This window comes from Astatotilapia calliptera, chromosome 11, assembly GCF_964374335.1.
Source record: "Astatotilapia calliptera chromosome 11, fAstCal68.1, whole genome shotgun sequence".
NCBI classification, from domain to species: Eukaryota; Metazoa; Chordata; class Actinopteri; order Cichliformes; family Cichlidae; genus Astatotilapia; species Astatotilapia calliptera.
This window is the reverse complement of record NC_137432.1, coordinates 24,078,776-24,102,495: the sequence shown is the minus strand read 5'-3', so window position 1 is coordinate 24,102,495 and position 23,720 is coordinate 24,078,776. Positions and strand designations below refer to the sequence as shown.

Below are 23,720 nucleotides of genomic sequence, written 5' to 3'. Positions count from 1 at the left end.
AATAATTTGCTTATAGAGATGTTATCACAGTTGAAGCAGATTCCAGGTTTATTAATATCAAGTATAAATGCACATTGTTATGGATTAGATGGTTTTCTCTGGTCAAAGTATCCTTCATGATCACACATGAGATAAAATAAAGACTAGCAAACCACTGATTATGGTGAATTTATGGTTTCGCAGTTGTGCCTGTGCCTGGGTATTTACCTACATAAAGCATACACATGCAACCTTACATGGACATGCTAGTGGAAACCACTAGCGCAAAGCTTGATGTGGATAACAATGGCGATTGGTTGGAAACCATGAATGTTAAAAGTGTGTAAAACTTTGAAAATACAGTATGAGAAGCACAGATGTCAGCTCCAGTGAACAGTGCAGTACAAGAAAAATATTTGCCCTGAATTGATTTTTTAAAATATATTTGCCACATTTTCACGTTTCATATCAAACAAACTTTAATATTAGACAAAGATAACCTGAGTAAAAAATAAAGTTTTTAAATGATGATTTAATTTGTTAAAGGGAAAAGCTGTCCAAACCAGCCTGGCTGTACGTGAAAAGTAATAACTGGTTGTGCCACCCTTGACAACAAGAACTGCAATCAAGCCTAACTGACAATGAGTCTTTTGCATCACTGTGGGGAAATGTTGGCCCACTCTTCTTTGCAGAATTGTTTTAATTCGGCCACATTGGGGGGTTTTCCAGCATGAACAGCCTGTTTAAGGTCACGCCAAAGCATCTCAATCTGAGTTAAGTCTGGACTTTGCCTTGGCCACTCCAAAGCCTTCATTATATTTTCTCTTGGCCATTCAGAGGTGGGTGCAATTGGGGGTGAGGAGGGCAGTTACTTTTCACAGAGGGCCAGGTAGGTTTAGATAGCTTTGTGTGACACACATGCAAAAAAAATAAAGAAGGGAATACAACTTTTTCATGGGACTGTGTGTTGCCTAACCAACAAAAGCACAAGCAAGAGGAGCCCACAGACTGCTTGTTTCTGCCACTCCACCCCTGGTGACAGTAAACAGCTATGCTCTGAATAGGACCACCACAGAACCACGCTGTCTCCTCTAAATAAGTCCTGTCATTAAATCGGATACTCGTTGGCTTGTGGTTGAAGTCCTTTGCCAATAAATTTGCCTCCCTTTCCAACTTTAACAAGAAGAACTTAAAATGCATTTACCATAGCCTGAAGCTATTGATTAAGCCTGTAAAAGTCGACCTCTTTCAAATGAGAGGTCTTTTTGCAACAAAAGGAGTCGCCCCCTGCTGGCCATTGCCAAGAAGACATGTTTTAAAACACTCATGCTGGCTTCACTTTTCAGACTCCAGGAGCGATATCTATCATTTATACAGTCTAAATTGGGCATTTTTTTGCATGTCTTTCCATCATTTCCTGTCGTCTCTCTTAAGAGAGATGGCAGGAAATGATGTTTACTGAACTGTGCAGTAAACACATCCAACTCTGATTCAAATTTTTCAAAGAAGCCTAGACTACAGTAAACACATGTGTCATCCATCGTCTCAAAGCGCCGCCATTCTTCACCACAGTTCCCCAACAACCCCCAAACAACGGTTAAATAATCAAAGTAAAGTAACTGGATCAACTGCTGAATGCACACATCTGTCACCAGCGATCATCCTTTTAAACTGTAGCAACGCATGTGCTGTCAGAGCTCTGTGTGGAATGTGGGGGGAAAAAAATAAAAAAAATCAAGGCAGAGATGAGCAAAGCACACCTTAGCTCTCTGAAGTGGCTTCCCTTCTCTAAACACTGATCTGATAAGATAGGAGTGAACCCCACTAGGAATTTGTTTTCACTGCTCTTTCACTGCAAAGCGGATGATAGCGAAGACATGTGGAGAACAGAGCCACTCCGGCCCTGTCTCGGGGCACACTAAGAAAAGCTGGCGAATTCCACCTGAGAGGAGGAATCTAGAAGCCGGTTATTGGTTTTGCCCCCTGTCAGATTGACCCCGAGAAACAAAACACCTGCTTTTCTTATTTCTTTTTGGGGTTGGACTTGGCAACCACCGTCAGTTCTCGCTCATTTAAAAAGAGAGCAGGCTGTGGGTCACGGATGGGCACGGACGAAAAATTATGACTGCTTCGATTTCACTATTCAGTGACCAAACACGGATTCAATTAAACCCAGCTGAAGGTCATGAGGTAATACAATGTAAGCGGGTCTGCCACTGAGCTTAATGGAAGCTCTCATGGCTTTGGGAATACTTAAACCAATGGCCCTGTCTAGCTACCCCTCAGTGTCGGCCATTCATATAACCTGAGTGCTGTCATAACCTGAGTGGAGGAAGCTGGGGGTAAGAGTTTAAGAAATGTGCTTCAAATTTGGACTAGCACAGGTGCCAGATATGGAAAGATGCGAGTGTTATTGCTTACAGCAGTTTTGGCCACAGAGAAGAAAGAACAGATAAGGATCTGAGGCAGGGAGGGGAGGATGGGGGTGATGCAGGTGAAGAGGTGGTAAAGTATAGTGGGCGGGGAGTGGATACTATGGGAGAGGGAGAGAAGGGGGAGGGAGAGGGAAAAAGAAAAGATAAGGAGGGGAGCCGCAAAGGAATTTGTGAGAAACTGAAAGCAGCGGAGTGTGGCTGAGTGGAAAGGGAGGAGCACCGAGCAGACAGCAAGGTTACACACGAGGAGGAATTAAACAAAGCACAGACAGGGACGGAGGGGAAAGGACAGGCAGAGCTGTTGATAGTAGGTTTACATCTTACCTCAGCACTAATTACTACTTTTTCACTGCAGCAGAAAGAAAAGAAACAGAAATTAAGAAAGAGAGAGCGAGAGAGAAACAGCAAAGCGAAGGTGCAGCCGAGAAGAGGAAGAAAAGGAGGGAGTAGTGAGAAAAAAGTGAGAGACAGCAGTTTAAAAAAAAAAAGTCCAGGAGATTAAATTGAGGAAGCGAAACAAGAAGGGAGAGACGAGGCTCTGAGGAGTGAGCGAGGGAGGGAAAGTAAGAAAACTGCAGACACTCATTGACAGAGAACACTGGACTTAACTCCACGGTTTACTGACATCAGCAAAAACAAAAGAAGAAGAGCGTCACCAAAAAAAAAAAAAAAAAAAGAGGTCACTGTGGTGGTGTGTTGCCTGCCTGAGTTTGAGTCTACTATGCAACCGAGTCAGCTGAGATAGACAAACTCAAGCACAATCCCACTGTTTACTTCCCCCCAAAAAAACTTCTCCCGGTATCAGCACCATGTTGATGAAAGAGTACCGCATATGCATGCCACTGACCGTGGATGAGGTAAGTGTGTTTGTCTTTCCCACGCTTTTACACACACAATTCCCACCACTTAAAAGTGAAAAGCAAAAATTTGGGGGTTATTTTAACTGCGGCAATGTTTTGTTTGGTCTTTTTTTTCTTATTGTTTACTTGTAATCGTGAAGGTGTGAACGTACTGATAAGACAAAATGCCAACACAGCACTGAGACCCCCCCGCAGCTGCCCTGTGGGAGCTTTTTCCACATTGGGATAGAGCGATGAGTCAAGCGTACAACACCTGGACAGCACTACACGTTCTACATTTGCTTGAGCGCTCCAAGCTCAAACTAGTCAGACTGGTTAAGATCCCAACTTAAAGGCATTTGGCCTGCGGGTGGAAAAACAAAGAGATCCTGCTGGAGAGGGAAAAGGTGAGCGGACGAGGTTGTTATGCGCTAAAGTGCCCTTCAAAAAGAAATGTCCTTGTCGTCTCCACTACCCCCAACCGGCTTACTTCTACCTGTTACCACAACAATGACAGTGACAAATAGCAGTCCAAAATAGGATTTACAGTATCAGGACAGGGCACACAGAACTCGAGCTTGCAGCAAATCCTCTTTCGCTTAAGTGTAATGTGAGTTTAACTGCAGTTTATTTGAGGAGGTATCAAATCATAATAGGAACCACGCAACAGACCGCAACCTTTGCTCCACTATTAAAGTGAGCAGATTTTCAAGTGTGACGTGCACAGCACACCCGCACCGTGGCAAAGAATGTTCCGTGTTGCTTTTGCCAAAGAAAAGAAACAGGCGGCAGGTGATAGTGGCTCAGGTGGTAGGTAGGTGTGTCGGTTCTGTTGTTGATTCACTTTCTATTTCTTCCACAGGCACATGCTAAAAATAACTTGGAGCAATGGTTCTCAAACTCTTCTTAATTATATGTCCCCATTAAAGTATTCAGCCAAATTAACCCAGACACTTGCTGTAGAACAGAAGGGATACACAGAGCACTGCACCATCTATATTTAGTTAATTAAAGAAATCAAATTGTAATCTAACCATTTGTTTCAGTCATTTTATTGTTAGATATTGCTTGAGACACGATGTATATCTTTTTCTTCTATTTGTTGCTGGGATTGTTTCCAATTTTTTTCTGATTCACGCCAAAGCGATACGTATGAAGGCTTGTCCTATGTAAGACACTGTCTGATTATTACATTACTGCCTGCTGACCTGTGTTTCTACTGTCTGATGAAAAGCAGATGGTTCACGAAACGTCACACGCTACGAGATGTAATGAATAAGAAAATTGGAGTTCTGCAGTGTGCAAACTGTCACTCACGTTTGTGGTTAAATAAATTACAAACTTGTATCTGAAAAAAAAACTTCATCTGAAAGTGAGGAACACGGGCTTTTGTGTCTCTGTGGTCTTGGTTATTCTCTTGGCAGGGAGGAAACTGCAGTGTTCAAACTTGTTAACGACTCTCAGTCGCTACAGAAAAGAAGGCCTCACTCAAGCGTGCCCTTTGTCTGTGTTTTCAGCATTGCTGCTTTCAACCACAAATCTTGTTTCATGAAATGTTGGAAACAGGATTCACGCTCACAGCGATCATAATTTTGTTTGTTGCTATTTGGGTCTGTGAGGTTTTACAACCATTTAGGGGTGTATGAAAACTGATTGCCCCCCCCCCACACTGGCTCTCCCTCACCAAAGCCCTTACACTAGGGTACTGTTAATCTTATGCTGCCTAGCACCACTGTATGAGAGTGCAGACTAAATAAGGCTTCATGGTGGAAAGTAACTTTTTTTGCACGTTTACTCAAATACTCCACTGAAGTACGGTATTAATGCACTTATAATACAAATAGTATCCTTATTTGAGAGACACCTCTCACAGAGGTGTGTATGAAAAAGGCAGTGTCACAGGAACATGCAGCGCCCCATAAAAAATATTCAGACTTCTCAGAAGATTGTATGTTTATTGCTTTACAGCAATGAATCAATGTGACATTTTTAACTTTGAAGATAAAGATAAAGATAAGATAAAAATCTTTTATGTGACATTTGTACACATACACTGGGTCTGGGTACATAGCAAATTGTGTGCAGAGCTGAGAGTCAGGGTCAAATAAATACAGACACATATGCAGTATAAACCAAAGTGCATGTTGAGGTAATATGTTTGGGGGTTTTTTTAAGAAAAAAAAAATATGTCAAGATGTTTCTCAGGTAATTTTTGCCTTAACTCCAAGAATTATGACCTTAATTCTTCATAGCGTAGATTCAGAAAAGCCTCAGAAAAACAGATTTGGGTCCATATCGACATGACAGCGTCACACAGTTCCTGCAGATTTGTCGGCTCACGTTCATGATGAGAATCTCCCCATCCAACATGACAATGACTGTGAAGGTCATTTGTGTAGAGTGTCATGTTCAAGAAACCACTGAGAGATGATCTCAGTTCTGTGATATGTTGTTATGTTATTATGTGCCGCATGTGTTTTGGATTTTTGCTGCCGTGGTGCCAGGTCTCTCTTGGAAATGAGATTTTTAATCTCAATGAGATTTTTACCTGGATAAATAAAGGGCTAATACAATAATATAGTGCATTGTACTGCTGGAAGCAGGCATTAGAAGATAGATAAACTGTGCTCATAAAGGGATCAGCAAGGTCGGGCATGCTGCCACATTAAAACAATGCTCAGTTGTTACAAAGGGGCCTATAGTATGCCAATATAGTGGTATTCTGAAACTAGGCCGTCAGCTTGAGGGTTCATGTTGTGCGTTCATATGCAGGAGAGATGCTCTTCACTGGGCCATTTCTTGTAAACCCTACAGATCACTATGGGGGAAAGTCCCAGTAGATCATCAGTTCAGGAAAAACTGGCACCAACAACCGTGCAAGATTCAAAGTCACTTGCTTCAACTATTTTCCTCATTCTGATGTTCGTCTTGACAATTTCTACATTTCTAAATGCACTGAGTTGCTCTTATGTGATTGGCTGATTCAATATTTGTTTTAAGGACCAGTTAAACAGGTGTATCTAATAAAGTGCATAAAGTGTAAATCGCCACTGGGAAACGTTGAACACAAATTTTCCACCCTTAATTGTCATTGTTGTCGTTGTGTTTTGCTAGTTGACGATCAAAGACAAAAGCTGGTAAATATTTTAATCATGAATCATGGCATTGTCCTGATAATGCGTTGTATTTGTAGTCTGACGACATTTCTTGTAAAGCAAATCCTGGGCTGTAAAAACGAAACAGTAAGAGGAAACACATTCCCAGAGCTGACAACGATCCCTCCTGACCTGTATGTAGTGATTTAAGGAAAGAAAGATACTTTCCACTTCCTTGTTTTTCCTAAAACGGGGGGAAAAGATTCATAACTTGTGTGGGAGGAGCTCTCTGTCCTGCGGTCTGCTGGCTTTAAGATGGTGTTAAAGCGCCCATCACTATGATTAATTAAGTCCCATGAATATCCAAGAAGTAAATATTGAATGTTGACGTTCCACAGTAATTGGAACAAGAAGGAGGAGTGTCACATGATGTCAGCAAAGCACAGTGAAGGATGGCAATCTGATGTCTGCCGTCCTCTTTCTCTCTTCCTCCCAATCTTTCTGTTTCTGCTTTTAATTAGAATAATGCTTTAGTGCCACAGCAATATAGGGCAACAAAATGAATTGCATTATGGTGGTCACAGCAGAACAGCGAAGCGCTTTATGGCACAATTTCTCAGCTTTTTCATAACTTTATAAACAAAAGTTTACCAAGTGATTTACAACTGCAGCAAACAGAAAAATGCAAATAGAAACAAGATTAGGGAGAGAAGATGAGAACGACCAACAGCAGCAGCAGCAGCACTGCAAGAAATGAAAAGAATTATTGTGAGAGATTTTTTTTAAATACACTGATTGTATCAGGCTTAGCTAAACGAGGAGATACTCCAGATGCCCAAAGCCCTTGTCCTCTTTAGACTAACTAACACAAAATACTCCCTCATCAGCGTGCACAAACTGGGGCTGCAGCAGAGAACAAAGTCCCTTCCCCTAATTTAGACACTAGGCAATCACTCTCACTAGCCAAATTAATTTTTTGATATCTGAAATGGAACTTTAGGGAAATCTTTATACACAGCAAGTGGCTAAGATTTGAAAAATGAAGAGCAAATACAAAGCCTGTGCCTAAGCAGCCCTGAGTAAGTGCCTGTCGAGACAAAACCGGACTCAGCAACCAGGGTGAACCTGCTGCCAGGAGGATTTTCTGCCATCATTCTCATTACTTCCTCTTAGTGGCAGATGGGTATTACATTTTCTTCAATGGGACCTGCATTGTATTGATTTGTTATGGATGAATTTTTTTCTTATTTAAGTCCTCATATCCATTATTATGCTCCATGAGAAATTTGGTCTGCCCTCCTTCAGCTTAAATGCCAATTCCAGTCTTTAAAATATTCCCAAAAAGTTCAGATTAAGAATACAACTTTTCTGAAGAGCAACTACAGCTGCTCGAGCAACAGTTGGATAATGATACACAGAGAGGAGTGAAGAGTAAAATCGAATGTGCACTTTGCGATTTAGTTAAATGCAGCAGTAAAGATGCAGTTCCTTATTATGGTTCAAATGTATGTGTAGAATAAATGTTGAAGTAATTTAAATGTAAAAAAGCGACTAAAAATGGGATTAAAATTTACTCCAGTACCAGACCGAGAGACGAGAGAGGCTACAGCTGCAAAACCTCTGAGAACTGACTCAAGCAGCAGTGCCTGTTATTTGGATATGGCTTTGAGTTCACGGCAAATTCATATTTATTTTGTTTGTTTGCAAAAAAATGAAGCATAAATGTGTGAGTTATTTCAAAGGCTACATGTTTATGGTAGATGAACGTGAGGACCTGTGTGTTTAAACGAAGGATGACCACAGTCAACAAACACTTGGTTAATTCAACTAAGGCCGCACTCTAAATGTGTCCCTTTGGATGGCATCTTGAGGATTAGCAGGAGGAGGACGAGGGAGATTTTTGCTTTGTGCTTACCATTATCTCACCACATTTCTCTCTCTCTCTCTCTTTTCTCTTCACGCCATCCCCGTCCTCTCCGCCATAAACCTCATCCTAAACCTCTCCTCGGGCTCCAGTACAGGATTGGGCAGTTGTACATGATCAGTAAGCACAGCTGTGAGCAGAGTGGTGGGGGAGAGGGGGTGGAGGTGGTGAGGAATGAGCCAGATAATCACCCCAAGTACGGAGCGGGGCAGCTGACCGAGAAACGAATCTACCTCAGCAGGTACAATTAAACTCTTTGATTGTGTTGTTGCACTAATGATGTACACATGACGGGCCATTAGAATAACTGATTGCCGTGTTCTGATCGCTGCGCTGCAAAGCTTCACATCTCAGCGATCCAAGTTACACGAAACACACAGTAACACCCAGCGTGCATTGCGACCTGCCTGTTTACAAAGTCCAAACACCCTTTGTCTAGACATGCTGAGGTATAAGTGGAAATATTACTGTACCGTGAGGTCAGTAAACACTGGATTACGTAAGTAAAGTTCTCTAGCTGGGCATAACTCGTGCACATCATCCCGGTGCTGGTAATTGCAGGGTATGTGGGAAGATTTAGCCTCTCATTAAATTTTCTTTGTAGAGTTGACAAAGTTTGTTGGCAGTCAGAGTCTAGTCACAGTATAACCACACGTAGAAAAACTACAGATAATTACCTCCAAGTTCTTACACTCAAATAATGGATGTGTTTAACCCCTGGTAAGCTTTTCTAAGTGGTCTATCAGAACTCTGTTATTGTAAGAAAGAAGTGACAATATTTACATAAGACAAATATTATTTACACGTAGGGGAAAAAAGACAAAAACAGGAAAGAAAATTACAGAATAAAGCGAAAGCCATCGATAGCTATTGTGACTGCAGGTGTTAATATGTAACTTGTCTATATGCATATTTTTACAGGACATAGATGTGAATGTTTATAGAGTGTAGTCTTGAGTACATAACAGAACATTGTAAACCTTTTTTTTGAAGTATTTATGTAACATTTTGGGAAATAAACTCTTAATTATTATATGATACAGTGTTTAGCTCAAACATAAAGTCACGTCAGTTGACTGTTATGCAAGTTCTTTGTTTTTTTTTAAACTTTGGACTGCAAAACCTCCAATAAAAACTAAATCTACTGTTTTTATACAACAGTGTTGATTCAGCAAGCCAGACAGTGAGTTAATTAGTGCTGGTAGGTGAAATTTATTGCCTGTGGATGGAATGAGACTTACTGTTTCCACCATATCCAGTCTTTTATTCCTCTCTGATCTTTTTAGGTGGGTGTCACTTCATGTTTTATACACATACTGAGAGTGTTTTTCTTATCATACAACTCTTCACCACAAAAGAACTGATGATTGGTCAGGCTAAAGCCAGAGGAAACTCCACCGGAGGCCTGCAGTGGTCTTCACATGCAAATCAGTCATCTAACAGGATATATGGGGAAAAAACTAATTGAACCACCAAGTACTTGGCTCCCAATGATGATTCCCCCAGAATAGTTGGCATTCAAGCTTTGCATTTTTATCTGGTAAAGCGAATGATAAGGGGTCGTTAAATTATATAAACATATTCTCAAACTTTAAATGGGTAAAATGCCCGGCCTATTGGCTTGGATCTGGGCATGTACGCTGCCAGCATCCCATTTTTGGTAAGCAGAACTGACATTTCCCAAAATGTCAAGCTAGTGCTACAATGTATTTGTGACAACTTTCATACCATAATTTATTAGCATGGTATTGCCCTGTTTTTTTCCTCCACTTAAAACTATACAGACATCCCAGGGTGTCACATGCTGCCATTTTATCCAAAGCTACTGGCATTGCAGTGCCCACTGGCATCGGTGCTTTCAAGTACTGGGATGTAATTCATGGTCATGTTTGAAAAATAAGAAGGTCGGTTAGTAAGTTTATCAGCCAAGAGAATCTGCTCATTTTATTTGGCATTTTAATTTTAGATTAATTTTAATTTTAATGAATCTGCTCATTACAATACGGCAAATAACTAATAAATTACCAAAAAAACAAAGTTGTTGGCATCTGCTGCTATCTACATACGCAGAAAATCCAGTCGAACAGAAACTAATATTAAGTACGTAGATTAAATAGTTCATCTAAGATTAAATAGTTCATCTAAGTACTTAATATTGCACAACTCTGGGGATGTGAAACAGAGATTCAGAAATTCCTCCCTAAAAGTGACGTTGCTGCAGGACATTCAGTCGGCAGTCACTTGAGTCAAGTCCCTTACGGCAACTAAATTTGTCACAGATCACTCATCAGCGCAGACTTACTCAAACTGATTGCTACATGTCGGTAACATGTCTGCATTTAGAGCTCAACTATAAACTCAACTCCAACTATTTGCAAACTTAATCCAATTTGTCTAAGACTGCAGGCAATCTGAGTTGGACTGCAGTTGGTTGGAGACAAGCTGCCTCCAATCAAAGTGTTCACTGCAGCTATTTGCAATTGGTCACCAAATCAAAGGGCAACCGATTTGTTTCTAGTCACACTGAGGTTTTGTCCTTTTACTCTTGGAGTGTCTGAGCCATGAGACTGCAATTTCAGTTGCAATATACCCAGTATAATAGCACATTAATATTAACACTATATTCTGAAAATACAGTTAATCAGTGTGCTTCATTGTGAAACCAAGCGGTCCCATAAATGATGAGTCAGAGGTGAAATTGTTGCTCTGTTTACAAAACGGAGTATTTCACACCCTGTGAGTGATAAGAGTTATAAACCAGCCACAGGCTGCACACTGATTATAAACCTTAAATAGGAGTTGATTTTTCCTACATGATTAAGTGTGTTTGCACTGCTACAAGTAAAAAGGTTTAATAATGCTGCTCTGCGAGAGAGTATTGTGTCCATGTACTTTTCTCTGTGCTCAGGCTGACAGCCCATCAGTTAATTGTGCTCATAATGAAAGCCCAGTCTCAAATATAACATAAATCTCCTAACTCTAAATTCACTTCCTAACCCTGAAATAACCTCACTCATTACCCTCATGTAACCTCAGCTCTTATTCCAATCACCACTACAAACCCAAGGCCTAATCCTAAAATAAACTCTCAAAGAAGTAAAGACGTGTTCACACTGTGGAGGATTTTTCTAATCTTTATGTGCTTGTGGGACATTTGGTCTTCATTAGTAAAGATATGTAAGAACACACGCATGCTCTTTCTCTCTTCACACACACACACACGCACGCACGCACGCACACACACACACACACACACACACACACACACGCACACACTGTATTCTACTTCAATCATGTTCTGACATGGGACCTAGGAGCTACAGTAACAGTTCATCACCACAGGTGTAATTGAGAATGAGTCATACAAATGAATGCTGTGGTGAGAGTAGCCTACAGGTAATCTGGCTATAAACGGCACAAGACCCACTCAGGATCTCTCCGTCTCTCCCTTCATAATCTCTCCTGCTCTTACACTCTGCAACGGTGATCCTTCTTTCTTTGCTTTCAGTAAACTGCCATCTTGGGTAAAAGCATTTGTCCCTCGATTTTTCTACGTTACGGAGAAGGCCTGGAACTTCTACCCATACACCATCACAGGTGCGTGTTTGCCTTTCTTTGTGTTAAACACAGAGTTATTTTAACCTCAATACATTATACAAAGCTTGTTTACTGAAAACAGATGCTTTTTCAAGTGACATCAAATGTTCATAACTATGTATGCATGTATTCCCTTGTGGTAAATTGCATGTGTGTGGGCGCAATTTCATGTTCAAGCATACGAGTTACTTATGCTGTTTTCTTCCCATCTATATTGAATGTCCCCGGTGCTGCAGAGTACTCAGTAAGTATTCTCACACATCATTTACTGTACATGAATGCAACAGAGCTCATCTCTTTCCAGTATCAGAGGATCTAATCTGCAGCCTGCTTTCACACTATCTCTGCCCCTCAACCCTCCACCCCCCATTTTTCCTCTTTGTCACCCTGTAGGTATCATTCCTCCCCAAGTTCAGCATCCGTATTGAGACAAGATTCGAGAACAACAATGGTGATAACGATAACGTGAGTATTGTAAGAGGGGGGTTGTGAGAGGTGAGAAAAATAGAGTGATTAGAGACGAGGGGGAGGAGAACGACAAGGGTCTGGAGAGAAATTGCAATTTTCTCTGCAGCACTACAAAAATGTTCATCAAATTGATGCGCCCATTACAAGGAAAACAAGCAAGGCACGAAATGCAGTATTGGCAGATCTATTAACCAGACATGCAGTGTGCTGATCATGGCTGCCACGATGCATTTTGTCCAAGGCACGCAAAGACACACACAGACAGAAAGTCACCAGCAATTGCAGCTCTGTCTGGCACTTGTGTTTGCCTGGTGTAATTGAGAAAAGTCAAGACAGGAGAACCAAAAAAAACAAAACAAAAAATGCATAGATCCAAGAGTTGTTTCTTGGGCTGTGCATCCAGTGAATCTAGTTTTATGTCATGTAGTTTCAGGTTACACGAGTTTACTCCAAACAGTCCCATTGCTGTTTGAGTGGCAACCACATACATGCACACTGACATGTGTTTTATACACTAGGGGGAACAAATTGAGATGCCTTAATCTTTTAAGTTGGTAATTTGTTAGCAAACAGCTGTTTATTTACACATCAAAGATTACAGAGCAACGCTATCAGCCAATTAGTCGTGTCGCTGCATGGCTAACTGGTGTATGTGATCAATTAATCACTCAGTTTTGCTCAGTTTTTGGTCTCTACCACCTTCTCACTGAAATATTTCCCCTTTATAAACCACTACAGACAGCATAAGAGACGGATGTAGCTACCCTGACATCACCCACCGTTTTCTGGTGTCTCGCTTTGAAGCCTCAACATGAGCGTTTCCACTGTTGCCATCTTGCAACAGACAGATGTGACGTGGAGGGGCGGGGTCTGCCTGTTAAACCACCTGATCCTTTTTTTAATATAATATGACCCAGAATGAGAGGCCGAACCCTTGAATTCAGCAGAAAAGTGTTTAGAGAAGCTGTCTTTGTATTGACTTCTAAAAGGACTGGAAGTCCTCTTTTAAAACCACAGCTATCATCATCTAGTGGCCTTCAGATAGGACGCACGGTTGAGGCACTTAAAGTGTTGGCTTAATTTTTCCGACCTTGAAGCTACGTCCACGTTTTATGCTGTTTATGGTAGTATAAGTTTAAGTATTTACATTACTTTAGCATCTTCCTTTCATAGTGCTTCATCTAGTTACTCTGGGATTAATCCATTACATGTGGAGCAACTCTTAGATATGTTGTCTAGAAGGAAATGTGAACAGACGAATGCCACCGTAAACCACTGATTCTGAAAGTTTGTCTAGCATGCCCAGCTTCAGAAACAAAAATATGTTTATTTATTTTAAATTTTATTTATTTAAGTCAGCTTCTCTCCATATTTTTCCTCGTCCTCTACGCCACTATTGCAAACTCGAGTTTGAGAACTACTGACCTGACCTAACTGTTGTAACAGTAAACATACCAACTCAGTACAGCTCTCAGTGCACGAGCTTGAACTCGTTTGTATTCTCACACAGCCTCTGAATAACACAAAAACAATTACCATTTCATTTAGTATCATTTCTAAATATCATTAGTCAGATAACTTTAACTACACATCACGTAGTCTAAATACCCACAGCCTGATTAAAAGAACTGAATGAAAGGAACTATTTATGCGAGCATTAAATTTATTCCAGTTCAAATTCATTTACTGAGCAGATTTTATCCTAGAAATAATTTGACACTTTCTCTTTCTGCCACTCTTTCTAACTGCAAAGTACAGATACTCTCCCAGTAGCGAGTAAGACAGATGGCCAGGCTGCATATTGAAAACAGCTTGTGTGTTTGGTCATATTTGTTGAGCCCCATTTGAAAGGCTGCATTTGAAATGATCTGCTGCTTTGGGGGGAAAAAGCAACTCCTTTTACGCCTGCTACACTTGTCTAGCTTGGTAACGCTACACTTGTCTAGCGTTACCAAGGTGTTGAAGACACTTAGATTTAAGTGAACCTAACACTATCAACATGTGCACGCATGCAGGGAGGGCAGGAATGAGAATGGAAAGAAAGGATGCTGAGTGAGGAGGCGGGATCGTGGGGTGACATTACTTTCTTATTTCTTGACTGAGTAGCTCCATGGCCGCAGCTGGAAGGAACGCCAGGCTGCAGCACCCGGAAAATGAGCTTGCTGGACTTTATTATGTATGAAACTGCCAATCAGACTTATTTACTTATTTACTCCAGATCGTTCCCGCTCACTTTAACCCCTGCTGTTAGTGTACTTCCACATTTCCAAGGGAAATATCATACTTTTTACTCAGCTGCACTTATTCACCCACCTAAGTGTATGCTTTACAAATCAGGCTTTACATACAAAGCATGCGGAGAGATTATAAAATACGATCCTTCTACAAAGCAGTGCATACAATTTGAGCTAACAAAATACCAATTTGGACCGCATCCGCTCATTTTCTGGAGTTTGGAGCCTATTCCAGATGACAGTGAGCAAGAGGCGGGGTCCACCCTGGACAGGCTGCCAATCAATCACAAGGAAAGGAGACAACACCTTGGCTAACAGCCACACCTGATTTAGCCTAACATGCCACCTAAAGACCACCTAAAGAAAATACACAGAGGCACAAGTAGTACACAGAAGGACCTCCAATCAGGAGTTTTGGAGCAACAACCTTTTTGCTCTGAACTATCAATGCTGAACACTTATTTTTTTTTCCCCTCTTTTTTTAAAAAAATCCCCCAAATTTTAAGCTTTCAGGGCCTCATATATATGAATAGATTTTTTCTTGCATGTCCTTATAACAGTTATGGTGTTTATACAATTCAATTGACAATCGTTACGACACCGTGAGAAAACCCCAAGCAACTTGTAGAAGGCAACACAAACACGCAGCTAACACAACACATTCCATAAAAGGGAGCAAGACCTTGTGAAGACACAGACTAACAACAACACCGCAGGAGCGTAGCAGGCTATTATTTTACCCCAGGTTTTTCTTATTTGTTAGTTTTCAGCTGTGAAATGAACAACTCCAGTGCGGCATTAGAGCAAATTTTAAACAAGGTCAGATAAAAGTGCAGTCTCGTCTCTTTCTCCCTCTCTCTCCAGGTTTCTTCCATTCTCTCAAGGAAAAGTGTACGTGGCTCTCATAACTTTTTCCCCCCCTCTCTTTTAATACCCCTCATATGTCCTTGTTTTTTTCCCCTCATCCCCCGCCTCTGCTCTCTATCTGTTCGCTCCTCTGTTTGCACCAGTGTGATTTGCTCCAAGGGCCTCCGGGTGGGATATAGTGAGGGGTGTTATGGTGTGTGACCTCCGTTTTCTACACTGTTACTCATCTTCTCTTAGTCCCGCTCTATGCCGAGTGAGTGACTGTACGTGTGTGACACTACGGGTGGGTGTATGTGCGTCTGCTGTCATTTAACTGTGTGACCTCCCCCATCTGTTTGGATGTAGGTGTTTGGGGACAAGCCAACCCCAGCAGAGAATGTGTGTTTCCTGGATATCCTGAGTGACCCCATCCCTGAAAAGCACTACAAAGAATCAGAGGTACTCACTGCACTGGCAAAAAACCCACAAACATGGACATATGCTTCACAGAGGTGCAAACAAATGACTGTGAACAAAAAAAAGTTGTTTTTTCTGATTTTCTTTCTCTTCCAAATGGAAAACTATGTGATTGCTTTCCAAGAATAGTTCAGCATTTAGTGAAAAAATAAATAGGAGACTTGGTTTAATGACAAGTAGCCAAAACTGTAAGCTTACTTAATTCAAACATATACCCACTAACTTTGCTTTGGATTTTGGCTGCTTTTTCACTAATTCTCAGTCCAGTCCTTGCACAGGACCATTTTCAGAGGTATTTTTTTTCTCTTCAACCATTTAACACTGAACTATGAATCATTCAAGCATAAAAAGGCACCAACCTCGAGGAATGAATCAGTGTTGTGTCTACACATAATAGACAATTTAGCAAAGAACCGGTTTTAAATTGCATCTTTAGGCACTTTGTTACTAGCAGTCTGTCAATTTGGTCACATTTCTTTAGTTGAATCCATGAAAAATACCAAAGACATCACAGTTTGAAAGGCATGAAATAATATTTTGCGTGAAGTGAAAACAGAGAGAAAAGGCTGAGGTATTCCAAAATCAGTGGCAACAGGTCTGGTGGAGTGATGAATCCAAATTTGGATCAAGCTGTCGTTGATATGTATGAAGCAGATTAGGAGAGAGGTTGGTGTCAGCCATCTGTAAAACACGGTGAAGGCGCTGTCATGGTTTAGGCTGCATTTCAGTCAGTGGTGTTGGGCATCTTATCAAAACTGATGGAACTGTGAACGATGATAAGTCCTATCAGATCTTAATCCACTGTGTAGTACCATCCATAATGTGTCTGACTGGCAACAGCTTCAGTGAACTCAAACACACATGCTCCAATGCAGTTGAAGCTTACCTGAATTAAAAACAACAATTAAACACTAGTGTTCATCGATTGGCCTCCTGCCCGGACCTCAACATTACTGAAGAAAACAGAACAAGAAGCAGGACGATCCTGTATTTCCATTTATGTATGCCCTTTTCAATAAATATGAATTACATCATTTTTAATTAATGGCAAGCATGCAACCAACTGAAAAACTCCACCCAAAAATCATATTAGTTTGTCTGGGGGAATCAACATATATGGGCATTTCTACTCTCAAAGCCAAGAAACTTTACGCAAAAAGGCAAATAAAACACTTTAGTGACTGAAGTTTGAGTCTCAGGCGGGGAGAATTTTTCACATGTTGCAACAAAGAAACTTGATAACAGTGATGGAAAAGATAAATCCTTTGAAGCAGCACTAAAGAGGTGATATGAAACTTTGTTTCTATGTGCCAAGACATGCCATATCTAAAAAATGCATTCTGCATGCATTTCTTCATATGACCGCTAGATCCACTTAAACCCACAGCTATAGGTCAGAACAACAGCTCATGCAAATGATCTATATGCTTGTTTCCTGCTGTGGAACAGTCTAAAATTTTCTCTAACTTGATGTGTCATTTTATTATCTGCATTTTGCATTGATCAGATTGTTGATTACTTAAACTAGTGGGGCTTTGTTGTTGTTTTGTTTTTCCTGTGCTGATTTTCCCACTTCCTGACTTTATATTAAGCTAAGACTACTCAAACAGACATTTAAGTCACATCCAACTCAAAATATTGTCTTTTAAGTGATAATGGCTCATAATGCATAGTGCTTAATATACAAACAATGATCCACTAAGACAAAAACACATACCTATTTTTTTTTTTTTACTTTACTGCCTTTTGTTTCTGCTTCTAAATAAATCAGTTACACACACCCCACACAAACACCTCTGCATCACTGCTTATTTTCATTGTCTCTCCTCCAAGGTTTAACACGTCTTTACATGTGCATGTTACACAAGCACACCAATCAATTATATTAAGTGACAAGGTGAAATAAAAGATCACAAACACAAACACTTTCCCATCATACTTTCATCAGATTCATAATGTGTGTTATCACACTCCTCTTGTGCAATGTGTTGTGCAACATGCTGCTGGCTCCTCCACACACAGATATTGTCACAGTTTCTGCAGACACAGCTTTTATAACACACTGTTTACTCTGTAAAGGACCTGAGTCTGTGGCAGTCAAGTAAAACTGGCCGAGGACCTCTGGAGAAGGGCTGGAGGGACAGCCACAAACCTGTCATGTGCTCCTATAAGAGGGTGGAGTGCAGCTTTGAGGTCTACGGCTTCCAGACCAGGACGGAGGAGTTCATACATCGAGTAAGATCGAACTCTTTCCCTTTATGTTCATTCCATTGCTATTGTAACGTGACTGCGTCAAGGAGACATCACAATCTTCTTCAATGCCATTCGGTCATTTATTATATGAATGTGCCATGTGTTGCATTGTGACACAAATAAATCACTACCACATTCATTTTAAGACATTAGCATAATTACCAGCATTAACGGCAAGAAGGCTGCTGGCGTCAAATGACCTCTGATCTGTATTATATTATACAAAACGGTAAGAAAACATCTGTTTTTCCACTTTTAACAAAGCATAGTTGCAAGTTAGGGGAAGAAGTTGTACAGCTGGCGGGAAGAAAAAAAAAACACTTTCACAACATTTATCCTCTGCAATGAGGCAAAGCAATGAAGCGTGAAAAGAAAGCAGAAGCACCAGCAGCTAAACTAGCAATAATGCCTTTTAACCCACCCCAACGCTGTCAGTGAGGAGCAAGAGTGTTTGGATTGTGGCTCTATTTTTTTTACAAAGCCGAGCAAAACAGATCAAACTAATAGTAAATGCGCTGCACTCATAGTCTTTTAACCTTATGCTACAGTCACACTATGCAGAACAGCATTACCAAACAAAAATTAATTGTCTACATACACAGAAATTCCCAATAACATACATTAACATTAACTACTTACATCAAGAGCAAAAGCCTCATAGATTTAGGGACAGAAAAAGCAAAAAACTCCTCCAAAAACGGTCGCATACTTGCTGCGATGACAGTGATTTAAGATCAAAATGACATAGGTGCTCTGAAACCTCGCTTTTATGTAGCAATGTAACCAGAACTGAGTCCCCTGGCGCAAAGAAATGCATCACAAACTAGGTGCACTTATTGCAGAGGACTAAGTTAGGTTGATTGCAACGAGGTTGGCAATCCATCTGTGTTCATTCCTTTGCAAACCTTCACGATTAGAGAGGTCGCAGTTGCTCTGATTCGGACTGCGATTGTTTGGAAACAAGATCCTGAGCAATCACCTGAGTGACTAAAAGTGGTTGCAAGCAGCTACTTCTAGCATTTGGTCACCCAAAGGTTGCAGAAGTTGGTCGCTGCAACTACTTGCAAACTGTTGATGAATGCAAATAAATTCAATACAATCAATGAGCAACTAATATTTAAATGAGTCCTTAGCTAGGCATGATGGACCACTTTTATTCACACACAACAATGCCAGGGGATCTGCTGTGGAAGATGGCCAGCCACTGGAAGCAACTTAAGGTTCAGTGTCGTGCCCAAGGACACTTTGGCACATAAAAGGTCCAGCGACTGAGCCACCAACCACGATTGAGCAACAACCTCTACAACCAGAGCCAAATCCACCCGCCCCAGCCTCCTTATTAAATAAATCCTCATCTATCTCAGCCGTAATCTCATATGTTTGAATTAATTACACAAAGGCACTGTCGTGATTTTGACACTGATCTGCTGTAAAATCATTCTAAAAGCAGCATTTCACACACGACTACACACAACAGCTGTAGCTTTTTAATTACATTTCCTTCCCATAACAGGTTTTTGTTTTCTGTGTAATTGCAGAACATACGAGACATTCTCCTGGTTGGCCACCGGCAGGCAGTGGCATGGATAGACGAATGGCACGGTGGGTCAAAATTACAGTAAACTGCTAAATTTTATATTTTACAGATACGAGATAATCTATTCTGAGCAGCGCACTTGTACTTGTACTTTGCTGTTGTTTTACCCTCGATCTACAGCCTGTTAAATTAAATATGTATCTTCCACTCTGTTTCAATGCACGCCTGTGTTTATGCACTGTTTTCCCCACAGGGCTCTGTTTGGAGGAGGTGAGAGAGTACGAGCGGACGATGCAAGAGAAGACCAACAGCAAAGTCAAATGCAGCCAGAACAGCACAGGTGAGTTCTCAGCATCTGACCTGCACTGTACTGAAATACCACAGAGGAGGAGAGACGAGAAGGCGGGGGGGGGGATAATAGAGGTAGATATGAGAGGAGTGGAGATGGAGGAATAGATGTAAGTGAAAAAAAAGGGAACAGGAAGTTTGAAATGTATATTTGTGCTCTACAATTATTAATTTCACACCGTAATAGGCAAGAGATGTACATTGGCTGTTTTCAGGTATTTTTTTTTAGCCTGGTATGGTATTAGATGCTGTCAACAAACTGCAAACACTATGAATAAATAACCATGTAATACTGGCATGCTTGAACAGATATTGGTTGCACCACTAGTGCCTTCGCTGTGCCCTACAAGTACCCAGATGGCTGGAGTACATCTGTGGGAGAAAAATGGGAAAGGAAGAGCAGTCAGGAGGCATTTCACAACACAAGGAGCAGTGAGGAGGGAGAGACAGAGGGTGTATGCCCAGAAAAGGACGACAGAAAGACAGATGTAGTGCGTGCCTGTGTGTGTGTGTGTGTGTGTGTGTGTGTGTGTGTGTGTGAGGTTCGGGGCGGGGGGGGGGTTGGGTAAGAAGGCTCATGAAGTGATAATGCCACTGCGTCTGTCTGATAAACAGTGTAATGCAGCCACCTGCTGAACTCTCACCATCACGAGCCCTCTCAACATAAATAACCGACCATTGCAGCACTTAGCTGCAAATGTCAGACCTGGTGGGGGTATGTGCCTGGGCATATGGTGTGGGTACGTGTGTGTGCGCGCGAATGTGTGGGTATTGTGTATGTGTGTGTGTGTGTGTGGGGGGGGGTGTCAACCTGCCACCTGCTGGTTAGTCTGGTGAACCTCGGTTGGCTGTGGGAGATATCAAAGGTAAAATTCCCAATATGGCCTGTAGCATCTTGCTGCCTGCGCTCTCTCTCCTTCTCTCCCTCTGTGCGTTATGATGAGACACATCAAGCTGCAACAAATCTGCAGTCATTGCTCAACCTGCTGCAGCCTGCTCCACTGCCGCGGCCCCCCTACAGGCTGAAAGCTGCCACTGCATGCAGATCTGCACAGACTGAGGAATTGTTTTCATTTCATTCATCTGGTGTAATAAAAGTAAACTGATGTCATTTACTCAAGTCAATTGAATGAAAAGGCAAGTCTGTGAGCTGAATGACAGCAGGGGAGAATCAAGTAGCAGAAATTTAAGATCCTAAATACGCTCACAGTTTTCCCTTTTTCCTTCTGATTTTTTTCCTCTCTTTAACTTCTTTCTTGCCACATGTAAAAGTGGATGTATCTGTGTGTCTCAGATTCAGGGCTCGTCCCTCGTCCTGCGTTTTCTCGCTCCATCTCTGTGACAGATGAGCGCAGCCTTAAGAAGATGGGAGTGACCACTGCAGCCGTACCTGACCCCTCCCACGTGACACACAGTCCCATTCGCCTGAACTCAACCCCCGAATGATGCCTCTCTCTCTTTCTCTCTCTCGCTCTCACACACACACACACACACACACACACCTTGCACAGTGCAAACACAACTCAAATACAGTGTCAACATTCACCAGAGTCATGTGATGTCATCTCTCAAATATGAACACACCCATATGCAAACAGCAACATGATCCAACAGACACCGTTTTTTGGGAAAATGCTTTGTTGCTTTCTGGAGCAGAGTATGATATCAATACCTTCTTCTTCTTTTTTGCCTTAAGTTACCGGTTCTAGCTCAGGGAAAAAGTACTTCACTGTTGTTTTTGTATGACTTTAAGAAAAAAAATTGTGAGCTGTAGAAATGTTGGTAGGGAGATTTTGTTACTTTTGGAGAGAGCCGAGCTTGATGTTCTTTCTGTTTTCTGTCTTTGTGTTAAGCTAAACTAACTGGCTGCTGGCTACAGTTTCTAGTATCGATCTCTTCATCTAACTCTCTGCCAAAAAGGAGCACAGAGCAGTTCCCAAAATACTAAACTAATCCTCCAGCACCACCTAAGAATTATTCATTACTTTTTACTTTGTTGATATGAAGTATGTTACAGAATGCCGCTCAGATGCACAAGAACACACAAGCGCCTTGTGTCTACTCAGACATTTTCCACAAATAACCTTCAAGTGTCCTCGACAGATTGTAAACACGGTGCATTTCAGCACTTTCTCTCAGTTCCTCGGTTAGAGTGGAGTGCAGGACCCCCAGCAGGGCTCTCCGATTGTTTCCGAGCCCCCAACCAGGAGCGTACAGACAGATGCATAAGGAGTTTAATAGAGTGGATCTAATGAGAGAGCATGAGAGAAGGAGGGTGGGCTGTCAATGCAATGGATCAGCTCCCCCTCCCCACCTCAGCCAATAGGTCAGACCAAGTGTATTGACAGAAGGTAGTGAGGCATTGTATTGGTTCCTTGATCGCTTAGCTGAGTGTTGGGCCAAACGCGAGCTAAACTTCAATTATGTATCAACGGGGTGAGCATTTATAACATTATTAGCTCATGTGCATTTAAAGGGAGAATGGGTTCTTGTCACTGGGTGTAATTATGAAAACTGAATAGATGTAAGTTGTATGATAAAGTGTTACGTACTGCTGTTGCCTTTTTTTTTGTAAAATTACTGGATGTTTAAATAGAATCAGATGGAAAATCATATAGATGTTACACTGTATAGTCTTTTATAACAGCTCTGATTAATAAATACAAATTCTCTCTAATGTGATGACTCAGCTGTGTCATGTTTAAACAAAAATAATGGACTCAATCCGCACATTATCAGCCATGTTTGATCAGTATTGATCAGCCGCTGGTATATCACAGACCGCGCATGTAATCCACTCACCAATTTCACACGCGTGTGCCATGTGGAACCAGCTCGAGCAGCAGCGGACGTGAAAATAATCACGCGCTCAGTCCAGACGTTTTCCCCGCTGCAAGACGCCACAGAATCCTGATTGTTTCACAGATGAGGTGGGTGTGTGCGCACGTCTTGTCATTTCATTGTCACTTTATTATTCAAGACTTCAGGACAAAAGCCAGGCTTGTCATGGAGAGACTTGAAAGTTCCCCTGATTGACAGACATGGCAGCTTGCTTTGAATGGCACGCCAAATAGCTCCCATTATGGGGCTCATTATGGTTTCTTTTTACCCATACAAATCAAGAGCCAGCATGACAATTTGTTATTAGATTCCCAACAAAGTGCTGCAGACGTGCTGTCACATATACACACAAACACGTAAGTACATACGCACAAAAAAAAAAAAATCTTGCTCCCTATTGTCTCTTTTTACAGTTGCAGCAGGGGGCTGATATGAAAGCACAAGTGCTCACCACAGCTAGGAGGGTTCACAAGCACTGCAGAGGGAGCACAAACTTCTGTGTGCACTGCACTAACATCACCTCTGTCTCTCTCACTTCTTTGTGTTTCCCATTAAATTTTCTCTCTCATTATTACCATCGTCAGAGCTCTCCTCCATCCTACTCCTTTATGCTTGCTTCCCCATTCTCGAAATCTCCCTTGATCTTATTTCTTTCACCTCTCTTTATCTGTGTGTCCTCATCTTCATTCCTCAAGAGGGCCTCTAAAGAAGATGTACTGGGCTCATTTTATGGAAATGTTCCCTGTGGTGCATTATCATAGATCCTGACCCTGTAGTGCTGAATCACCCAGCCGTTCCCAGTTCACCTGTCAGACCCCACAAGCAGCACGGTCGAAGAAATACGCGA

General features: G+C 41.5%; 1 protein-coding gene across 1 annotated transcript; it reads left to right on the top strand.

The window, feature by feature from the left end:
* The first annotated feature begins 2,579 nt into the window (after positions 1-2,579).
* pitpnc1b (phosphatidylinositol transfer protein cytoplasmic 1b) lies at positions 2,580-22,709 on the top strand. The gene is given in 9 exon segments (XM_080308010.1): positions 2,580-3,271; positions 8,365-8,513; positions 11,781-11,873; positions 12,196-12,334; positions 15,784-15,876; positions 17,974-18,129; positions 19,686-19,749; positions 19,938-20,024; positions 21,327-22,709. Coding segments are annotated over 9 exon segments (981 nt in total). The 5' UTR covers positions 2,580-3,223; the 3' UTR covers positions 21,479-22,709.
* The last annotated feature ends 1,011 nt before the right edge of the window (positions 22,710-23,720 follow it).